A 22,814-nucleotide genomic window follows, 5' to 3' on the forward strand; every position below is an offset into this window, starting at 1 on the left:
GATGGCAAGCACAGAAGCACCTGACCCCATGCAGAGGACGGGAGACAGCAGCAGGGGTCTGCCGGAGGGAGTGCTCTCCTTCTTGCCCATTAGCATCCTCTGTCTGGCTCAGCACCCTTCTGGGGTCCTTTTCCTTTTCCAGAGCATTGCGCAGATCAATGAAACAAAGCAAAGCTAGATAGACTTTGGAGAGAGACTTGCCTCTCTGCCTCCTCCAGGATGAATGGCTTCTTATGGAGAGGAGCTGTGGCTTTAACACTTCATCCTTACCCAAGGTCAAAATATCCGCAAATTGGATAACAGGGAAAAGAAAGGTCAACCAACTTTCTCTTTTTATCATTCCAAAGGGTGTGGACTCCACTGGCTCTTGGTGGCCCAAAGCCAGGAGATGTGGAAGAGGAACAGGTGGGCAGCTGGAAAGGGGATGGGGCCTTACAACCTTTCCCCCTCGTGGCATGGCTTGAGTCCAACTTTTTCCCTTTTTATAGTTCCTTCCTTAAGGATGCACTGGGCCACTTCCTTTGCCAGCCCAAGTTCCTCAACTCTCTCATGGAATCCTGAGACATGTGGCCAAACCACTCACAGCCAATTCCGGCTCTTCCCTCTCCACCCTCCAACTGGCCACTGCACCATTATTCTCCACGCTCTCCACAAACCTTCAAGGAAACGCCCCAGGGCAGTGAATGGTCACCTAAAGTAACTGCTAGGAGATGCCAGGTAAATGCATCGAGTTAAGGGCTGGTGGAGATGCTGCTCAGGTGTCCGACTGCCTTTGACTTCTTGGTGGAGCAAAGTCTGGATGCCAGTCTGAGCAGCAGTGTGGCCAGAAAAATCTTCACTCAAGCAGAGCTCCGAAGTGAGACGGGGTGGGCTGGACTTTGTTATGGGTAGCATAGAGTCTCCTGCTCACACGCTTCTTGCCCGTATCTCCTCTCCTTTCATCTCCATAAATTATGGGCTCTGCGCGGATAAGCTTTGGGTGCTATGAAGAGCAAACACTTTGGCTTAATGCGGAAGGCCAGTCATTAGCATTTCCTTCAGGCTATTAATAGGGCCCAAGAAACTTTAACAGAAGTGGATTATCAAAAGAAAGTGGCCTTGGCATGGCTGGTTGTGAATTACAATGAAAACAGCAAGTTTCCTGAGTATTTTGTTGAATGCTTTTCTCTTCCCATTTGTCAGCTGCATTCAGGCAAGAAACTGGAGCTGAGGGGACCAGGCAACGTCTGCTGTGTGGTTAGACAGTGATCCAAAGCTACACGCCAAGGATGGAAGCCCGCCCTCTGTGCTCCCCTCCCCCAGCCCTCTCCTGGGAATCACATGTGGTCAGCAGGAAATTGGAACCACTTGGAGGTAAAGCAGGGCACAAAGACGCTGGAGCCCAGAGTTAATAACAGAGAAAATGATCCTGGTCCAGTCTCTCTTGAAGGAGCTGATCCAGCTTCCCAGCATCATCGCCTAGAATTGGATTCCTGACCCTTTGAAAGGTGAGGAAGGGCAGCTTGTTCCTCTTCTGTCTTCTCCCATCCCATCCCTTTGCTTCCACTTATCCTCCTACCCCGACTCCAGTGCTGCTTGCAGAGAAGTTGGAGCTGGCAGCTTGGATCCAAGCTAACGTGGGAGGCCCGGACACTCTGATGGCCATCCTGGCCACCAAGGTCCTGACACCAACAGAGCGCTTTTCCTCTCGATGACTTCTACTGGCTTCTATGGGGACTCTGGATCTGGGCATGGAGCTTTGGTCTCTTTGTTTGGAAACTACACTCAGAAGAATTGGTCATCCATAGTTTTAGGTGTCATCAGAAGAGACAGAGAAGGAAAGGAGTCCAGTGAGAAGTCATCCACTTGTCCTTCACACCCACAAGTCCATGAGAGGCAGAAAGAGAGGCAGAAAGTAGTAACATGGGCACCCTACAGTCATTTCTACTGAGGAAGTGCTGCAGGCCCAGATAGTCAGGAGCTTCCATATACGAGCGAAGGGTTGTCTCCCCTCTCCAGGCACGAGAGAATGAAAGAAAGAAAGCATAATAATAAATACTGCAGCTTCTATAACTTATGCTCTTCAAGTATTGCTTGCTGTAAACAGTGTCTGATTTTTTTTTTTTTTTTTGATTGCCAGTAACCACTGGATGATTGGAGTGAACTCCAAAATCAAATACCCACATTCCCAAATCAGCTTCCAAATGGAGCCTCATGGAGGCCTGGCCCACACACCTCCAAGTCCTTTCCCCAGGGTGCCTGGTTTATGACAGGGATTGATATGAGGCAGGGCTGCCCATCCTCTGCAGGGAAGCCAGGTGTCTGATCTGGGAGAGCCCCACCTCACCCCATTGCTCATAGTAACTTTAGGGAAATTGGAAGGAAATGTGTCAAAGACCAGCTCCTCATTTGTTGAGGTCTAGGATTAAATAAAACAAAACAAAAACAGTAGCAAAAAGCATTGGTACTATCTAGGTACGCATTTCCTCTCAAAAGATGAGAATATGCAGGTGTGTGGTAGGTAAAGCTCCATTTCCAGTCAGCCAGGGTGAGCTGCTTGATGGCTTTGCAATCTGTGCAAAGTTCTGGAAGGTTCCATGCTCCTCTGGCTTCCGGGATAATTCCAGGTTTTACTGGCCTGTTTTTGCGAAGTGTTTGGTGCATACTTGTGCTCATTCTTCTGGTCCTCCTCTTCCTCTTTTTTTTTTTTTTAATATAAATTTTAAGGAAAAGGAGGCAGTCATATTCCCTCCAATTTCTTTCAGCATCTCTTTGCTTTTTCTGGCATTTGGGAATCGGCATTATATGAAGAAGGAGGAATGCGGGAAAAGAAGGAAGGGAGACAGAAATCAGAATTAAACAAAAGTTGGACGGGATTAACAGGGCGGCTTTTTGTTTTATTTCTGTTTTTTTTTCCCCTTTTTCTTAAAAAAAATTAAATAAAGTTCTCATTATTTCCCCAATATACATCAAATGAGTTTTCATGCAAAGCAGCAGTCACAGAGGCAGAACTGTCCCCAGCTCGTGCCTCTCGGCTTGAAGAACCACCTTCTCTTGGCTCCAGGTTCTCCGGAGTTCTCACTGTGGATGGATGACGCCCACTGTCTCTCCAGGCTGGAACTGGCTGTGACGAAACTTGGCTGGCGTAGGGAGAGGGGCTCTCCCCTCTCCCCAGGATGGGGTCTCAGGGGACAGCAAGCTCTGGGGCCTGATCCCCATCACTTGTCCTTCCATCTGAGACTCCCAGTGACAGCTTGGATGGGTCCCTCTTCCCAGGAACGTGAGGCTTCTCCTCTCAGCTCTCAATGGACATGGCGTTAATGAGCTGCTCCACCTTATAAGCCAGTCGCTGTCTCCGTGCCTGCTCATCCTGCTCTAGGGCCCCAATGAGCTGAGGAGCAAAAACAAAGGCAGGAAGACTTCAGGACACCGTTTTCCGGAGTCCCTCCCCCCTCCCCCTCTGTCTACCTTTCCATTCTGCCTTCATGCACATAACCATAAATAATTTAAATGATTAATTGAATGAATACATGCACAAACATCTATATATCCATATGTATCTATGTATGGCGTTTAAAACATTACCTGGCATAGGAAGTGCTATGCAAGTGCTAGTTATTGCTACTATGATGACTACTTTCAGGTTCAATGCTAAAGAAGCCTGTGAGTTTTCCAAAGCTGTCCTATCCAACCTCTGTTCGTGTTAGGGTCCACCTGTCTATCTGAAATGTAACTGACAGGATCTGCCGAGTGCAGACAGTAGTTTGATTCATTAAGAAAGAATGAAATTAATTATACAATACGTTGAACTGAAAAACAAATTATTAAAAGTGTTATTTATTGTGTTAACAATGAGTGAAAGACAATGAAGCATACAAAGCCCTCAGTGAATCAGGAGTGGAGTTGCCTTTTAAAGGAATGATAATGATTTTTGAGCTCATGGGCTTCTGACTCCCTAAATGTGTTTTCTAAATTACTGTCTATTGTGATTTAAGGACTGAGTCAGGCTTCCTGCTCTTTGCCTGTCAGTTTCTGTCGCATCTGGGACCCTGACTTACCTCCTCGCTGTACTTGCTGACGTAGGAGTAGATCTCATTGAGGGCACTCAGCATGTTGAACTCCACGGCATGCAGGCGGGACTGCTCCGCGAGGTAGGCGTTCATGTCCTGGTCGCTGATGGCTGGGAGCTTGGCGATGTCTGCATAGTATCTGCCAGAGACAGAACAGGCGCCTTGATGGCAGTCTCAGCAAACCTTTACCTATAGCTACCCCAGGTCCAGGTCCTTCAAGGGCACTGATGTCCCCAGTTGCTCCTACCTCTCTATTTCTCTTCTGATGTGGCTTCCTCTGGCCTTTTGCTTCAAGCTGAGGTTGAAGCTAAAGGCCAGAGTTTCTTCAGTAGATTCCATCTAGCTGAGAGCTCATGGTCGTGGTGCCCAACCGAGTGGTTAAAAGCTCAGACTCTGACTAGGCTCTTTGTGTTCAAATCCCAGTTCTGCTGCCTGTTAGCTGTGTGACACTAGGCAAGCTATTTAGCCTCTCTGTACCTCAGTTTCCTCATCGGTAAAATGGGAATAATAATAATACTGCCTTCACAACTCTACTGTACATTTTAATGAGATGATACACACAAAATATTTATCAGAGTGCCAAGTGCTTAGCACAGGCTCAATGAGTGGTAACTAGGATGATAATCATCTTATTTCCATGGGCACAAAGCCACCCTTCCTCCCGCAGCAGGGTGCATGGGCAAGGAGGGGAAGCGGGAGGTCCTGAAGAGATGACAGACACCGTCTGGGTCCTTGCTCAGTGATGGCTTACAGAGCGGGAAGGGGCAGGGAGACGGGGCACTGTCTTGTCCTGAGGGTGCTACTGACCTCTCCACCCAGCTCTTGTAGCTGGGGATGTCCTTGGCATAGAGCAGCTTGTTGGAGGGGGAGTCCTTGCCCAGCCGGTGCTCTGACGTTGAACAAGAGTCCATGAAGGTCTGGGCCACCACAGAGAGACAGGCATCGGTGATGCTGCCCTTGTGGATGTCAAACACGAACTGGGGGTTCTTGATCACGTTCACCCAGAAGCGCAGAGGGAGGCTGCGGGGAAAGGCAGAGCAGACTCGAGAATGGATGCGGGCCACGCCCCTTCCGCCGCCCACTGATATTCTTCCCCCCAAAATGTCAAATCATCTACATGAAGGGGCAAAGGAGTAAAACGGGCGAAAATGGGTCCAGCCAGGGCTAATTTAGCCTAAGCTGTTACTGACGGCGAGAAATGGAGAGGCACCGCTGCACCTTAATGGGGGCACCGACCCTGGTCTCTAACAACCGAGGGCTGGGCCTGGGTGCGTGCTGTTCCCTCCCGGGAGACTTTTCTAAAGCCCTCTGCGCCCCCAGGCAAGCCCAAGTACAGAGGACACTACATTTTCTCAGGGCTTCAAACAAAGCCACCAGGCTCCTGGAGTCCCTTCACAGTGCCCATGGCCATTGTCCGGAAGAAGGCAGCGAGCAGCCCCAGGCTCAGCCACAAAGCGGGCACAAAGGGCCCCACCTGCGCTCCCCGCCCAGCCCGGCTGCCCAAGCTACTTCCCAGGGTTGGCCTGGCCTTGCTGGGCAGAGGAATGGGCTCCCCTGGGGGAAGTTCTTTCACGACTCTCCCCAGGGCGTTCTTGTATCTGGGCAGGGGCAGAGGGAGAAGTGGAGGCCATTGTTGGCATCCTGGGAATGACTCACTGTAGCTCAGCGATTTTCCCACCCCAAGAGGAACCTATCAGTAGTTAGGAGACTTCCTTCTGCAACTTGGGAATTTATAACCAGAGGAGAATGAGTTTTCTCAGCTCCTTAAGCCTAAAGCAGATAAGCCCCTTTACTCTCCTTCAAAATCAGAACAGCTGCTGTTTTTACTTCCTTTTCCAGCTTTGCTTTCTCTTCCAGCTGCCTTCTGGGCTTTAACTCTTCTGACTCCTCTGTGGAACGCCGCAGGCTTGTCCTCTAGCCTGAGATGATGTTCTCAGCTCCCCAGTGTATTCTTCTCTCCCCTTCTTCATCTTCTCTTGACTCTCATGGGCCCCAAACTTTCCCAAATGTCTCAGTAGTGCCAGGTCTTGGGAAAGATCTGCTTTACTCAGCCTCAAGTCCTTCCATGATGATTTCTGCCCGTCCTCCAAACCCAACAGGATCCCTCACTTTCCTTTAGCCTGGGAGGAGCTGCGGCGGCTGAGGGCTGACTCATCTCTCCTGCCCTCCCCTTCTTCTGGTAGCCTTGGGGAGTTTCTGGTGATCTTTCCCTGGATATTTGCTGTTGAGGTCTGGATAAGGAAACCCTCTCCCCACCACGATGCCAGGGTAGTACATTTCTATGACTTCGGTCTGACCAGCACATAGAAGGCACAGAGATGGGGATAACCCCGGACTTGCTCTTGATTTTCCCTGAATTGCCTTCTCCCAGCACTAGGCTGGAGCTGCTCCAAAGCGAAGGGGACAGGCGTGCGCTGCCCAGGGAATGCAGATGGAAGGCCTGTCCTGGCAAAGTGCGCTGTGGGCTCTTAACCCCAGGGCTACCCCCAGCCTGTCCATCTCACTCCGCTGTGATCAAAGCTGCAGACTAAGGAGGGCTCATCGACCACAAGACCCGGGAGGAGGAAGGAATAGATGGGGCTGGGGTTGGCTTTTTCCGAAGTGTTTTGTTGGTTGCTAGGACTTTTGATTCCCAAATAACAGCCTGGGCCCATCTGTGTCGGCTCTGTTTTCTGAGGAGACTGCTGACTCCAGACAGCTGCATGGGCTGCCTGCCCAACCCAAATGCCTGGACCTTCCCTCTCTGTGCTCTGTCCCAGAGGAAGCCTTTTGATGCCAGCTCTTGGCTGGGTCCTGTCTGACCTGAAAGCCAGTCCTTAGCTTGGGTCCAGGTTTAAAACCCAGGAGGAGGAAGTCTCGTTCCAGGGGCCTGAGGGCTCCTCCCAATGCTGGTCTGGTGGTGGAGGTGACTTTAAGGAGGAGAACATGCCCACAGGACATTCTCCCTGCTGCTTCCTGAAAGCCATGGCGCCAGGATAATCACTTGGCGTTAAGAGATCAAGTTTGCAATGAAATCCTCCCGGTCAGTGGGCTCAAGTCTACAGCAGTGGGATCTCCCTCTCCAGTGCTGAACAGCTTCACCGGTGGTCTCAGTTTAATTCAGGACTTCCCAATCTAATGCAGTGCCCTAGAACTGCCCCACTCAGAATGCCTCACGATGGCTGGCTGTGAAGCTCTGCTGCAGACTGCAAATGCAGCTCTTTGCGTGGGTTCCCCCAGCTTCCTTCTCCTGAGAACCAGAGATCTCAGGGTCGGGGGAGGAGGCCCTTCCTGGGCGACTGGTCACAACCTGGAAGGCCAGAACTCAAGGGTGCATCCTGGTGCTGGGCCTCAAGCCAGGCAGGCCCCACTTGGCACAGGCAGCTGGGGACCACGTGGGCTCTGCAGAGCATATGTGCACTATTTGTTCCAGGAGCCTCAGATCACCCAGCCCCAGCCGAGAATAGGCTACCCTCCCACCCTCCCATCTCCTGGTCCCCCGCTGGTCCCCATCCCTCGCAGCTCCAGGCCTCTCCAGGCTGCACCTCCCGCTGAGCTCCCCTAGGATGTACCAGTTGCTTTTCCAGGTGTGCCGCACATCTGTGTCATGGATGCTGTGCCTGTCTGCCTGCTCATCCAGGAAATCAAACATGTACTTGATGGCCAGGGGGAGAGCGCTGCCCCGGTGCACAGTGCTGAACAAGGTCTCAAACAAGTCATCCACGAACTTCTGCAGGGTGCCCTGGAGGAGGGGCGGGGGAGAGTGAGACGGAGGGGGTGATGGAAGATAGCATATGAGCATACCAGCTGATGCCTTGGACCCATCCTGCCTTGGAAAGTTGTCTGGGACACGAGGCTGTGCAGGCACTGTTGTGGGGTGGGGAAGGGTACTGTTGGTTAGCTGGGGAGGTGGAAGAAACTGGATGGGCTGTGTGTGGATCCTGGGGAAGAATGTCTCCTCCAACCTGCAGCCACATTCCACATTTATGCTTGTGTCCATGCCAGGTGGGTGTAGGCACAGGGTCTTTGATAGGAAAACAGGAAGTGCCCTGAGTCCAGGCTTCCTGTGGGTGAATGAGGGGGCACAGCCTTCAAGCCAGTCTGGAAAGGGTGTCCAAGGAACAAGCTGGTGGACTGGGTGCCTCCTGGCAGGAGCACAGCAGGACCAGGAGAGTCTGATAGGAAGGTATGATGAGGCTTAGGATATTAGTGGCCTGGGACAAGTGGCATCTGTAGTGTGGAATGTGAGCAAAGTGTCTACACTCAAGAACCCTCCAGGCAGAGTGCTGAACCACAGGGCTTTGGAGGGTCTCTGGGGCAGGAATAAGACTGGGCCTGGGTCCCACGGTTTACAGGCTCGTGGCACACCTCTGAAGGTCAGTGGAACCTCTAGCCTTTTCTGTTATCTCTTTCTTGGTCTCTTATTGGAATGCTGAGCATATTGGCAAAGCTAGGATGGAGACATGGGGTCTGGTGGAATACTTAGGGGTCACTCTGGGAGCAAGCATGAGAGCTCTAAGTTGGATGCCACTGTATTACATCTTCAGTGGCATTGTTGGAGGGTCTGTGGGGGAGAGTATTTTAAATCTTACCCTGCCTAGAAAATAGGGGCTGTTTGATTGTCATACTTACAGGCTTACTTTGGTATCTGCTAGGAAGGCTAGAAGACGTAGCCTCGCTTCCATCAACACTCTGGGGTAGCCGGGGTGGGATGGGATGGGATGGGAAGGGGAAGCCTCCCCTTGGGTTACCGGCAGAGCCAGGCCTTTGTGCTTTCCCTCCCATGGTGGCCAGAAAGGGGATAGAAAGTCAATAATAGTGGAGGCCAGCCTATCTGTCCAACTAATATCAGCAAGCAACCCCAGTGTCTTCCTAAAGCTGAAGGGGTCCAGAGGGAGAGAGTTGCTCCACTGTAGTGAAACAGTAGTCTCTAGAAGTACGCAGAAAGCTACGATGTTTGCTATTTTTGCCAAAGGGTAGAGAACAGCAGTGGCCTGGTCTTTCAGAAGCCCTGCCCAGGGACCTGGGCTATGTTGTTGCTACTGTTAGTGGAGATCGGGTCTTGATATGTTGCCCAGGCTGCTCCCATACTCTTGGGCTCAAGCCTTCCTTCTGCCTTGGCTTCCCAAAGCGCTGGGATGATAGGGATGAGCCACCATGCCCGGCTGTACCTGGACTGTCTGAATGGGCTCCCTTGAAGGACACACTCCAGACATGCTTCCTGTGTTGTGGAGGGACAGGACATGCTCCTCTGAGGAGCACTCCCTGGCCTGGGCAGAGTGGGAGTTACCTTGGTGGCCAGTAGCCGGGTCAGGTAAATCTCGGACACCATCTTGCTGCCCCGGTCACCCTCCTTCTGGTCACCATGGTCATGGTTCTTCACCAGATGCCACACCTTGACCCCACTCTCCAGGTCTGGGGTGATCATGGGGGCCCGGGACCGCAGGCTGTCGGGGCTGCCCGTGTACCTGAAGGAGGAGTCTGAGGAGAGGAGAGTGGTGGCGGGCTGTGAGTAACTGATGTCACCACCTTGCTTGTAGATCCTTCCAGAATCCCTGCCCGCCTGCTACATTCACTCAGAATAAACTCATTTCAGCTGAAAGGGGACCATTGGGAACTCAAATATGATAGATCATTTTAGGGATCTTTGGTTGGCATGAGGACAGAAGAACCTGAAGTCTTTTTTAGAAGAGGATTTATAAATTCGGTGAATTAGAGGGACCCTTGGGAATCTGGGAGTCCCGTCTACTCTGACACTCCCAGCAATGAATAATTAATAGGTAAAAAGTCAATAGGATATTTTCATCAGTGCTTTCATATAAATATGGGTACTAAAGAGCTGCAAGTTGTAATGCTCCTCTTGGGAGTTAGCGGTCTCTTCTTGCATGGCGACTGGGGGATAGAATTTCTTGAGCTCTTCATAGTGCTGCTGGGTTCAGTCCTTTGGTGCCCTTTGGCTGGGAAGCCCAAGGGCTTAGCGCATACATGAAACCAGAGAAAATAAGGGACAGGGAGGTGCCATCACCTCATTGCCCAGAGGGCGCTGGGGGCCTCAGTACTCCTCGGACTAATTTATTGATCAAACTGGGACACTTCTGAGAGTGCAAGGGGCACTCTTAATAATTCAGCTGAGTCAACAGGCATAGACTGCACTGCCCCAGGCAACCTGGGGTATATGAACCCCCATCCAGGTACCTTCCTGGTTCTGGGCCACTCTGATTCCTCCACCAGGTAGGATTATCAAAGAAAGGGCACGTGCTGCCACCTGCTCCCACAGCTCTGAGGGCAAGGCTGCCTGGGAATACCTGGACTAGGGAGGAACAGAAACCAACTAGCAAGAGCCTGTGCATGGTGCCTGCTGTTAGAAGGGGTAGCGAGTGGGCCCTGCCAGGTGGCAGAAGACTGCTCTGAGCGGCCCAGTCTGCCCTTCTGGTTCTCACCGTATCTGCTGATGGATGTCCGGGAGATGCTGGCAGAGGCAGGGATGTTGTAGGAGGAGGTCTGTTTGGGGACCAGAGCCACCACCGACCTGTCTGATACCTGAGAAGGGTACAAAGGTACAGTATGGTGAATGTCGGCGTCTTGGGAAGTTGGATGGTCACATACTCTCAGAGGGTTATAAGTCAGGTGTGGGGTAGAGAGCAGGGAGTACAGGAATACTAGAAACAACCATTAGTGCTGTTTTTTGAGCTTTTATTGGGTTAGAGCCGCACAATCCCATATAATAGCTACTTGCCATGTGTGTTGATTGAGCATTTGAAATGTGGTTAATCCCAACTGAGAGGAGCTGTGTCTAAATTGAGATGTGTTATAAATACACATTACATGCTGGATTTCGATGACAGTATGGGTACACATATAAACTATCTTATTGATAATTTTTATACTCATAACGTGTTGAAACGTGATCATTTTAGACCAGTTAGATTAAATAAAATATGTAACATTAATTGATCTTTTTATCTTTTTAATGTGGCTAATACAGAAATTTTAAATTACACATGTGGCTTGCATTATATTTCTACTGGACAGCACTGAGCTAGACCCCAGCCTCCCATCAACTTGGTGAGTTATGCACAAGTATTCCCATTTTACAGATGAAAAAAAATGGAATCATAGGGAGGCTAAGCAATCTCTTAAAGGTCACATAATTAATACATGGTAGAGCTAACATTTGTAGCCAGGTCTGTCAGGCCCAGAGCACATGTTTTCTCTTCATTATATATTCTAACTTGGAATTTTATTTCAAGTCACACTGGTCTGAGGCCCATTTTCCTTTTTGGCTCTGCTTTTTTTCTGGCCTGGGTCCTATAATGCCTGGATCACTTCAAGTAGCTTCACCAAAAGGGCAGCCACTCTTGGGGACTGAATGAGAAAGATGGTGTCTTGTCTCGTCCTCTATGAGGGCGCCCCAGCTCAGCACCCAGCCTGCAGGGAGAGGGCTGATAAATGAGGAGCCATATTGAAGACATTTGGGGCCATTTTGATTTAAGATTACCCTCCATCCAATAAAAACAGAGAATCCCCAGAATCGTGGCGATCCAATTAAACCCCTAACGCAGAGGGAATAAAACAGCTATAATAATGTTATGGGCCATAAAACATTCCTATTAAACCATTTTTTATTTTAACAATTTTTATGAACTTTATAAGTTTGATTTATAGGTGCACCAGTCATAAAACCATCTTTCTGGGTCTTAAATTGTCAGTCCCTCTCTCCCACCAAAAAAGAATTAAATGTGGGGAAGTCAAACTATAAATGAACATTAGTGCTAACGAGATTCCCTGATAGCAGGTTTTAGTGGTGGTGTTTAATTTTACCCTCCCTATAAATCTGAGGAAGCCTGGGAACTTTTTTAACATCTCTTTGTTAATTAAGATTATGCAGATTTTCTTCTGCAGGGGCTCCAAGGACCTCCGACTCCTGTGAGGGTAACAAGAGGGCAGTGCATGCACTTGATGGTATAAAGCTCCAAGGTTCTGTGCCTGGAAAGTGCCAAGGCTCCATTACTTCCCAGCTAGTGTAGCTCCCTGGACTTGTCAGCCGTCTGCACCATCAGCACCAGGAGTGGGAGGGGGGCAGTCTCTACCTCTGTCTTTCAGGAATTCTCCTTACAACGGACAGCCCTGAAATGAACCCAGAAAGCTTGGCAGGGGCAGGAGTTTTCACTCCCAGGGAGAACAGATTACATTATCATTTATAGTTTCTTGTCACCTAATGAAAGATTCACAAGGTGACTCAAATGACCACAGTTCAACTCAATTGCAGGTCTAGTCACTAAACCTCTCTTATCCTTGGTTTTCTCTGTCTTCACCAACAGGTGGTGCAAGTCCATGGTCAAGATGCCTGGCAGGGCCTGACCTTGACTCTGCTGCTTATCCGCTACAGGACTTAACCTCCCTGAGCCTTAGTGGTCAGTGGGGATAATAATTGCATGTAGTTTGTGGTGAGAATTAAAGAAGTTAAAACACAGAAAGGCTGAGAGTGGTGCCTGGTATCCAGGGAGCACGTGATATCCAGTGAGCAGGTGAATGCTGGTGTTAGTGTTGCTATTAGGAGCATCATCATCAGAGTCTCCCAAAGGGAAGGATACTCCCTGCTGTCCCCTGTCACTCAGGGCTAGCATGTGGGAAGTGACTTGCATTCAGTAAAAGCTCAGTAAATATTTGAGGAATGAATGCATACATGAATGATAAATGACATTGGGGAATTGAAAGTGCTTTGTATCATGAGCACCATAAGAACAGAATATTTTCTTCTGATTGGGAGCCATAGGCTGGAAAGCCCAGTAACAAGAATTAGGGTATCAGAGATAGAAGCAGAAAGACCTCACTCCTGCCCTTTAGAAACTCATGATTTGTAGGCATAATGCTATTTTCTTTTGTACTTTCTTATTCAGCTTTAATTGGTTCATTACCATTGTTCTACAGGAAACAGTAAGCACCATATGAAGTAGCGGTGGTTGGGCATGGATATATGTGTGTAGAGTTTACAGGGAGTGATGACAGCTACCTTGTCTGTAAGTCCACATCCTGGGTGCCTCACACTTTCACAAGCCAGGGTTATTATCTCCATTTTACAGAGGAGGAGCCCAACCAAGGTGCAGAGAGATTAAAGTCATACCACCAATGAGTGGGGAAGCAGGGGTTAAGTACAGTTTCCAAAGCCCTTTCTCTTCCCACTACACCACACTCATGTCCTCTGGGCAGGGGTCCAGGCAGGGTGTCAGGATAGGGGGGTACAGGTGAGTGAGGGGATAGAGCCTGGAGAAGAGCATTTTTGGGGATCCCCCAGTGCCCCAGCTTTCTCTGTGCCTATGGACGCTCCTGCCAGCTCCAGGTCCTGGTGGTTGGCAGCTCAATGCCTGAGAGCCCAGCCTGCCAGCCCCTCTGCACATCTTCCTTTCCGAGACAGGGACAGGGGGGGATGTTATTAATCAGACGATCCCATGGGTCTTGCAGCCTGAGGCACTTCCTCTGATTGGTTTAATTTCCCTTGGTGTCTCTTATTTCCAGTTTCTATTTTAGTATTTTTTCTGAATCCCAACCTGTCTACCTGTGCTTAATCTTACAGAGACCCCCAGCTGGGAATGGTTATCATGGGAAGAGAGAAGAGGCGGGAGTAGATATCTCCTTGATCTTGTGTTCTTTTGTTGGGATTTTTTTTTTTTTTTTTTTTTACTGCTCATTCAATGTGTCCGCCTGTGTGCTAAACACCTCACCTTCTATCTTGAATCTGTTCCATACAACTGCAGGGGGCAGGGATCACCAGAAGCCCCATTTTACAGGTAAGAGAAAAGACAGCTTGAGTAATTTTCCCAAGGATACCAGCTACTAAGTGGTAGCAGGTAAGACCTGAAGAGAAGTCCATCCAACTCCCTGCTCCACTGCAAGTCAGAAGTGTAAGCTGCATTAGTAAGATGCTAAAGAGAGGCAGTGCCATGTACCTTAAGGCAGTTGTCCATGTGGAGGGCTTTGCAATATGCAATTTTTTTTTTTTTTCAGATGTAGAGGTACACAGAATAGAAATCCCTAGGCCTTGCCCTAGACCCGTTAAATCTGTTTCTGAGGGTAGAGTCAGGTCATTCATGTTTTTTATCAGTTCCCTCAGTAATTCCAACGGGCAGCCATGGCTAAGAATGGCTGTTCTAAGCTCCAGTAGTAGGAGGAAAGCAGGGAGAGGAGAATCCTTTTTAGACTTTTGAGGCCTTAGAGCAAGGCTTAGTGGGAAAAGGACATTCTGGGACAGTGAAAAGGGGAGAGAACCCGCTCTCACCTGGTAATGCATCAGTGTGTCTGGGACGGTGAAGAGGGGGATAGACACCCGCTCTCACCTGGTAATGCATCAGTGTGTCTGGGATGTTGAAGAGGGGGACAGACACCCGCTCTCACCTGGTAATGCATCAGTGTGTTGAGCCGCTTCCAGTCACCCTCGATCTTGGTGGTGATGTCCTCATCTTGCAGCACGACCCGGGCGATCCGGCCTTGGCGCCACTCTGGGTGGAGGGGGTGGTGCAGGGAGCAGCGTGAGCGGGATGAGGGCTGTGAGCCAGTGTCTCCCGACTGCGCCTCCTCTAGGGACCTGGCAACCTGACCCCCTCAAGTTGGTATCAATGACAGAGCCTAGAGACACGGAGGGCTCCATGGGCCCAGGCAGCAGAGGAAACACCTGGACCTCCCCAGAGACAGCCCCATCTCAACAGGCAGTGCCTGAAGGGGGAAGCATTTCCCGTGGGCCTCACCTGACCAGGGCCACTCATGCCTCCTGGAAGGGTTACGTGCAGGGCAGTGCTTCCCTTCTTTCACCCCTCACCCCCTGCCCTCACATTCAGAGTCCAGCCTTCCTACCCAAGTCCATGTCCACCGCCCTTGGCCGCTGGGAATAGGGCACGTTCTTATACACAGCATCAAGAATCTTCTCCTTAACCTGTGTGATGGTGTCACAGTTTAACACCTTCACTGGGATCTCTGGACTGTTCTCGTTGTCGGGGTTGACGCAGTTCAGGATCTACAAGTGGGGAACAGAGGGTGAGAAGGACGGGACTTGAAGGAGTACTTTGAGGCAGGGTGTCAGACCTCAGAATCTTCTTTTTCCAAAGTTCACCCTCCTTACAGGGGGCATAAGGGTAATTTTCTGGTCTGTGACTCAGTTTTCCTCACCTTCGTAACATCTGCCAAATGAAAGCCTGAGACATTGTGTCCACCTCTTCTTTCTCAAAGCACCAGGACTCTGCTTTCTAGGTCCTGGATGGCTTATGGGAGACTACAGTCCTGGAGTGAGGCACCCTCAGTGTTTTGAGATGGTTCTAGATGTATCAGAGTTGAGCCTCACGCTTCCCCAAAGCCTCTATGTTAGGAACCAATGTACATCTTTCCCATAATGCCAATTACCCGATATCTAATAATGGGTGACCTTTTTTCTCCCCCAATATTACTTAGGGTAACTCAGGGCACGGAATGCTTTTAGGGCTTACCAAATGAGATGGGACCGGGCAGAAGGGCCCTGCCTGCCTGTCTGACTTGCTCTTGGTACACTTAGTTGCTTTTGGGGCTCACCCCAGACCAGCCTCCCATCTTCTTTATCAACCCCCCGGAGTAAGGGGCGGAAGTAGAAGAAACGCATGTGGGCCGAGAGCTTCTGGCTTCCTCACCAGGGTCTTGTACTCGATCTGCTGTCGGATGAGCTTGTCCTCGCTCAGGGAGTAGCGGGCCTCGCCCGTGATGGCATCAATGGGGCCCTTCTCCATCTGCTGCTTGATGGCACAGTACAGCATGAAGAGCGGTTCCCCTGCACACTCCTGTGGGCACACACAGGGCAGGAAGTGTGGGCACACCTCCTCGGGCTTGCACCCTTTCCCCTTCTCTCTCGGAGCCAGGCCAGTGGGAGGAGGCACTTTAGCACACCCAGGCCAGGTGGGTTCCTGCTTCTGAGGGAGGGGGGTCCCGATGCAGCCCTGTGGCCAGGATCTGAGCAGCAGTGCATCCTGCCCTGGACTCTGGGACCCATCTCACTCCCTTTCTCACCTTTAGGAACTTGTGCAGGAGGAAGGCGAACCAATTGGTCAGCATCTTTTCGGCCACGGACTCTGTCCTGGGGAAGGGAGACAGGATAAGGGGCAGTCCTTCACAGAGGCGTCCTGCCGGTGGGGCCCGGGCTTGTCTCAAGGTCTCCCAAGAGAACAAACAGAGCATGCGAGAATGCAAGACGAGAGTCAGGACACCTGGGTTCCAGCCCAGCTCGCCCGGTAACAAGACTGTGACCTGAGGGCAGGGGTGGTTACTTTCTGGGCCTTAGTTTCCTCTGAAAATGGTGAGGTTGGCCTTTTCAGCCCTGATGGTCCACGGTTCTCTGAACTGCTTTGTCTGCATCTGGGACAGGGGCTGTGGATAAAGGCATCTCAGAATCCCACAGGGCTATAAAGACCCAGTTCTCCCAACTCACTTCTGGCCTCAGGACAATAACTAGAGAGTTTCCCAGTCCTTCTGGGCTTTCTTGCTTGCCTGAGTACTCTGTTTTGCCTATCTAGAAGATGCCTGGTCTCTTCCCCTCCAAAAACACCCAGGGTCAGACTGCCTTGGATTCAAATTCTGATTCTGCTATACGCAGGCTGTGTGACTTTGGGCAAGTCACTTAACCCGTCTGGTTCCCGTTTTCCCTTCTCTAAATGGAGACAGTCATCACAACATCTGCCCCAATGGTTGTTGTCAGGGCTGAATGAGTTAATATTTGTAAAGTGCTAAGAACAGTGCCTGGCACCTGCTGAGCACTATGTATTAGCTGTCATTATGACTGTCATGTGGGGTCTTGGATCACAGCCCTCAGGTAGAAAGCATAAGTGTTTTGCCAACAGGGGATTTGCTTGTGCAAGCGCTGACCCCCCCACCCACCTTCCCATCCCAGGGTTACAGATCTGGGGATCTGGGAAGGAACAAAGGGCTATGACAGACCCTCAGTGAAGGGGATGCCAGAGGGGTATTTTAACTCCCTGCACGTGGTGCAAATTATACCCTCTGGTTGCAGTAAATCCCAGGCATTTGCCAGGGCTGCTCAGCAATCTGGGCCTGGTAGAGAATGACAATGGCAGAAAAAATTGTAGCTTTCTCCCCTGGCTCCTCCCAGCAACCTCTCCCTGCATTGTGCCTGAGATTAGCTTTAATTTAAATACAACAGTTCTTAATGAGAGTTTCTAATGCTCAGATTGGCAGGATGGGGGCTCAGCACTCATAAAACAAAGCCATTCTTCCTCCTTCCTCACCCACGTGGGGCCTGGAAGCCTCAGACCTTGCTAGGGGAAGGCTAAAGAGGAGAGGTGGTGAACACCCCGTCTGCCCAGAGGAGCTCCAAAGCTGTGCCCCGCTCCCCACTGCCGCTACAGAGGGTGGGCTCAGGGGATGCCGAGGTGTCCAACCTCTCCCCTGCTGGGAAACATGCAGTGGGCATGTGTGGTGGATGTTGTGATTCAGATCCAGGAAGCTGAGCTCAGAAGTCACAGCCTTCCAGGCTGTCCAAATCCCTAGCTCAGTGCAGTGCAATAGAACCTTCTGCCATAATGGAAATGTTCCTGTCTATGTGGTCCAGTATGGTGGCCGCTAGCCACAATGTGACCACCAAGAACTCAGAATGCAGCTAGTGTTAGGGTGATGGAGGAGCTGGATTTTACATTCTATTTCATTTTAATTTCTGGCAGCTACCCGTGGCTAGACAGCACAGCTCTAGAGGCACGGGGAGGAAGAGACTGTGAGATAGGAATTATTTTCCTGATTTTATCTAGGAGGAAACTAAACAACAGAGAGGTTACAACCCTGGCCAGAAATCACGAAGCCAGCAGGAAGCAGAGCTGGGACTCCAGCTGAGATCCAAGCTAAGGTGTGAGCTCATCTATCACACTTGGGCCGCTTCAGACTCTGTAGTCTCCCTGGGCTGAGGGAAAGTCAGACTCTGCTCTGCGGAGACGTGAGGACGCAGGCTACTCTGAATGGGCGTCCCTTCTGGGGAATGGGCTTCTCACACTGCTTGAGCCTGCTATAACGAGGTGCTCTGTCCCCATTTAGACTCCTGCCACCCTCTCCACCCACTGCTGTGGGTCAGACCTCCGGAGAAGCAGCTTGGGGTGGTTCTTGTTCTCCAGGTTCTTATCGATGAGGTCAGAGAGCAGCTGCTTGAGGACATCAGTGGCGTACTCCAAGCGGCCCTGGAGGCCGGTCATGATGAGCGAAGCCACGTTGCCCCGGTCCCGCATGGAGAAGCTACGCTGCAGCTCCAGGGTGCGGATGAAGGTCAGCAGGAACACCTTGTTGTTGATGAGCTGGGCGAAGAGCTTCAGGGCCTTCTCCACGTGCTGCTGCCCGTTTCCCTGTACCTGGGGTGGGGTGTGATGGGGCAGTGCCCTCAGAGGTCAGGCATAGGGTCTCCTACCCAAGGATCTCACTGACCCTAGCTGTAAGACCCTACCTTTGAGGCTTATAACCACACCCACCCCATTCCACCCACACGCGATGATGTAGGAACAGCTGATCGGGAGGTCGACAGCCTGCTCTGACCTTGCACGGGGTTGGGGAGGCTGGGATCCATGCAGAGCTCTCAAAGGGGAGGCTGCCTGATTTTCCCAAGGATAGCATAGGAGGTGCCCCCTCAAAACTTCTTCAGTTAACTAGTCTCCCCTTAATCTCCTCTGCCTGGTTTATTATCTTTAGTAAAACAAACCAACAAATGAACAAACAAACCTCATTGAATCCTATATCTTTCTTTAAGCCATCTTAAGTCCATTTTAGAATGAGGCAGGATCTTAGTTAATTAGTTCAGTCATTAATTAAAAAATGACAAACAATGAGCCTTACCCTGGAATCATCCCAAAGAGTCTGGGTGCCCCCTTAGCCGTAACCTTCCTGATTGCTCTAGTTACAAACTACTGACCCCTCTTCACTGTTAACTTTACTCTGTGCTGCTGGGTCTCATCTGGATTTACTAGGCTACCTAGGGCCTGCATCCCTGCCAGGTTGTTGGGAGGTAGGCATTACCTCCAGCTCCCGCAGGACGGGGTGGTCCTCGATGCCTGGGAACAGGACTCGCATAGCGTAGGTACGATAGTCCAGGTAGGGGATTCCCGAGCGGTCCAGGTCGCTGGTTAGCTCATTGATATCTGTCTGAAGCTCAGCAAAAGCTATGAGAATGAACAGAGAGGGAGGCTCATGGGGAAGCCCCAGTCGGGGAAGGGGAAAGAGGGAGAAGAAGTTTGCCAAGGAGGAGGGGAGGACCCGGGGTGTAGCGACTCTGAGGATTACAGGGGTGTGTCTCCAGAGTGCGGGGCTACTCCCAGCCTGTCTTTTTTAGGTGGTGGGGAAATGTTATGTTATTTTTCCCCTACACTTATCTATAATTTTGAATTTTCTCTTTACATATTGCAAATGTAGTTAAAACAAGGAAAAAAGAATACCATGATTGGTCTGTCTAGTAACGATCCCAGAGGTGCTGGAGGCAGGTGAGAGACCGTGGCTGAGGGATGTAGCAAAGAACAGAACAGGCAACGTGCTGCCCTTTTCCAAGCAAGACAATAAATCAAGATGCAAAAGCCTAGGGAAGGCCTGGCCACCAGACACTCAGCTGAGAGCCGAGTGTGGGAGGGGAAGGGCTTCAGAAGCCTCGACTTGGTGGTGGCACACCTGTCTTCCCTGCTCCTTCCTCTTCCAAACTCACCAGCCCCGTTGCCAGAGGGAGGCTTGGCTCCACCTGTCCTATTTCCCAGCCCAGCTCTTCCCTGTCATCCAGCAGAGGGCTTGTTTCTGATCTTGACATTTGTGGCAAAAAGAGAAATGTTTTCATTCCCAATTGAGCTGTTTACCCAGAGAGCCTGCCAGGTCCGCAGCCTGAGAGGACGCCAGGTACGCTCGTCACACCTCGAGGCTGTGGTTGCGTGGGACACGGGAGAAAACACAATCTGCACTCCCACACATGTCCACAGCCAAGGACACCAGCAAGCGGCGGCCTTCCGAACGTTCAGGCAGCAGCGCTGATGGAAAACAAACCCCGGGGGAGATGAGGCAGGTGCTCTCCTGCCTTTCTTGCCGCTGCTCCCACGTGCTGCCAAGACAGTATGCAAAACACAGCTGGAACTCCCAGCGGGGATCTGGAGTCTGGGGCTGTGGGGCCCTGAGAGCTCTGACTGTGGGGACACTGAGGCCCTGAGGAGAGGGAGCTGGCCAGATGGTAGGGTGAGTCAGGGCAAAGAAGGGACTAGAACAACGCAGTAGGACCTGGGCCCTCACGCAGGGAGCATTCTTCATTGGACATCTCTGGCCCTATGGGCAAAAGAAGTTTCTGCGAAAACGGAGGTGAGAGTGGAGTGCAAAGGCATAGCTGGCAGCGATGGAGTAAAGACGGGAGTTGTCTGCAGGGAGAAAGGCAATAGGGCAGGCGGAGAAAGAGTGACCCAGCAAGTGAGGCTGTGCTTCCCCTCACCTTCCTTGCACTCCAGGGCCACGCGGGACTCCAGGTTGTCCATCTGCATTTGCAGCCGCTTGAGAGTGAGGTCATTTTCTCGAGACTTGCGCTTGTAGGCAATGAGGACGATGATGACGATGATGAGGAGGAGGCTGCCGCCGGCCGCGATGCTGACAATGGCTGGCAGGGTCAGCAAGCTGTCTGAGATGACACTCACCGAGCCAGGCGAGAACACCATCCCGCCCACGTGAACCTGTGCATTGTACACACACAGACGCACACGATGCACACAGGTGTATTGTCCTGGCATGCCAGCAGATCCTTACAGTGTGAGGAAGGACATGACAGACCACAACCACACAGTGCAGATCTGGACCAAAAGCAACCTCCTGCCTTGGCATCTGCCTTTCTTTCCTTGTGTTGTCAGCTTATACCCATTTTGATGTAGGACACAGAGATGAGGAGATACGGAGGGGGTGAGTCAGGCAACGAGGCGGAAGACAGCCTTTCCTTAGGACAGATCACACATGCACCACCAGGTGGGGAGGAGGCAGTACACAGGAGCGACTCACTCACCATGACTTTGTGCTGCCCGGTGAGGTTGGGAGGCTCGCAGAGCAGCTGGGTCTCAGATACGGTGACAGCACAAGGGGTCTCTCCGATGAGCACTGTGTAGTTGAGTTTGGCCCCTCCAGAGGCAGGAGGGCAGAGGTTTTTGCCCTGTAGAGAACAGCAGTCTTTATAGGAATAATTGACACATGCATGCACAAGTTAATTGCCTAGTTAAAAAGAGATTAAGGAGGGGGGGAAGGGCAGCAGCACAAAAACCAGGAAATGACTCCTTGGTAAGTTTTTGTGGATGGGACTTCTAATGGCCATGCTCTAGACAGAAAGAGAGAAGACAGAGGCAGGAGAGAATGAAAATGAAGAAGACAGTGGGAAAAATGCAGGGGAGACAAAACGCTGAACCAGAGAAAATCTGGGCGAGGATACACGAGATTCATGAAAGTAGTGGGGCAACAAATCACTTGGATGGACGCTGCCAGGGACTGTGAGTTCTTGAAATGTGTGTGTGGGTCACTGTGGCCACAGAGAGGACAGAAAAGGAAACAGTTACTCCCAAGTCACTGCAGCGCCTCTGGTTCCCAAAGCTCACAAGAACAAACCGAAATATGTTCAAGTATTCCTTGAGAAGCCTGGGTGCAAGCTATATGAATTGATGGGTCGATAGCTATCCATGAGCTCCTTCTGTAGGGAGGAGACAGCTTTGCAAGTCCAAGTGCATAGGAAGGAGAGCCAGAAAGAAAGCAAGTCAGGCCAGGAGTATGGTACGCCCTCTGCCATTGCTGCCCCTGGGGACACTTCACTCTGGAGGGCACTCCTACCTTCAGAATGATGGGCGATCCTGGCTTTTGATCCAAGACTCCAGTAGGGCTGAGCAGTTCAAAGGTCGGGTTGGGGTAGTAGATAAACTTGGTGTCATTGTAAATCAGCAAGGATTGGACGTTGTTAAAGACAAATCCGAACTCATCTGGCCGTTCCACAGTATCCAGGCCGGGCCGGTAGTCCGTGGTCAGGGAGGGTGCCAGGCAGGTGAGAGTGGTCGTGTTCACAACTTTACACACCTAAGAGATCCAGAGCGCCACATTCACACACCAAGTGCCTGGTGGGCAGAGGCCAGGGGCCCGCAGCCGCTCCCTGACCCTCTCCCTGCTTTTGTGCCTCATCACTGGGTTTACTTGCTTGTCTCCATTCCAGGAAAGGGCAGTCAAATTTTGGGGAGTGAGGGGCATTTTAGCTTAATTCATTCATTCACCAACGCTGTTTGGGCATATAGTTTCTAGTCTGTGCTGGCGCTGTGCTAGGAGGTAGGGCTATGGAGTGAAACAGTCAGTCTGGAGGAGAGACAAGCATTACAGCCTAGTCCTGGCAGAGGGCCTGGGGCATGGGGGGGGGCGCACGGCACTGCTGAATGCATGCAGGGATGTGAAAAATAAATGCCCTGGTGGGAAGGACCAGCTGCTCTAGCACTGTCTGTGTGTGTGCATGAGTGTGTGTGTGTGTGCATGTGTGCGTGCGTGTGGGTGTGCATGGCCTGAAGCAGGGTAGGAGTAACTCATGGAAGTTTTCCCATGGAAGAAATGAATGAGCTTTAATCTGAAGAATGAGTAGGACTTACCTAGATAAAGAGAGGGAGGGGGAGGGGAACAAGTTCCAGGCAGAGGGAACAGCACCAAAAGGCCTGGGGACAAGGGAGCATGGGATGTTTGAGAAAAAAAGCAGCACAGAACAGCACAGGGCGTGTGTGTGTGTGTGTGTGTGTGTGTGTGTGTGTGTGTGTGTGTGTG

General features: G+C 51.0%; 1 protein-coding gene across 2 annotated transcripts in view; it reads right to left on the reverse strand.

Annotated features, from left to right (window-relative positions):
• Positions 1–336: 336 nt before the first annotated feature.
• Positions 337–22,814, reverse strand: part of PLXNA2 (plexin A2) — a 219,016-nt gene continuing 196,538 nt past the window's right edge. For both annotated transcript variants that reach the window (XM_032289097.1, XM_032289098.1), the window contains 15 exons: positions 21,852–22,091; positions 21,043–21,186; positions 20,485–20,719; positions 19,047–19,189; positions 18,120–18,388; positions 16,053–16,119; positions 15,680–15,826; positions 14,877–15,036; positions 14,421–14,524; positions 10,469–10,568; positions 9,319–9,509; positions 7,601–7,770; positions 4,857–5,069; positions 4,038–4,188; positions 337–3,370 (listed from right to left, as the gene is read on the reverse strand). In XM_032289097.1, the coding sequence (XP_032144988.1) occupies positions 3,275–3,370; positions 4,038–4,188; positions 4,857–5,069; positions 7,601–7,770; positions 9,319–9,509; positions 10,469–10,568; positions 14,421–14,524; positions 14,877–15,036; positions 15,680–15,826; positions 16,053–16,119; positions 18,120–18,388; positions 19,047–19,189; positions 20,485–20,719; positions 21,043–21,186; positions 21,852–22,091 (2,430 nt within the window). In that variant the 3' untranslated portion in view covers positions 337–3,274. The remainder of the gene's footprint in view (positions 3,371–4,037; positions 4,189–4,856; positions 5,070–7,600; positions 7,771–9,318; positions 9,510–10,468; positions 10,569–14,420; positions 14,525–14,876; positions 15,037–15,679; positions 15,827–16,052; positions 16,120–18,119; positions 18,389–19,046; positions 19,190–20,484; positions 20,720–21,042; positions 21,187–21,851; positions 22,092–22,814) is intronic.

The sequence above is a fragment of the Sapajus apella genome, unplaced genomic scaffold (genome assembly GCF_009761245.1).
Source record: "Sapajus apella isolate SASKATOON/1434 unplaced genomic scaffold, GSC_monkey_1.0 scaffold22, whole genome shotgun sequence".
In the NCBI taxonomy this organism is placed as follows: Eukaryota; Metazoa; Chordata; class Mammalia; order Primates; family Cebidae; genus Sapajus; species Sapajus apella.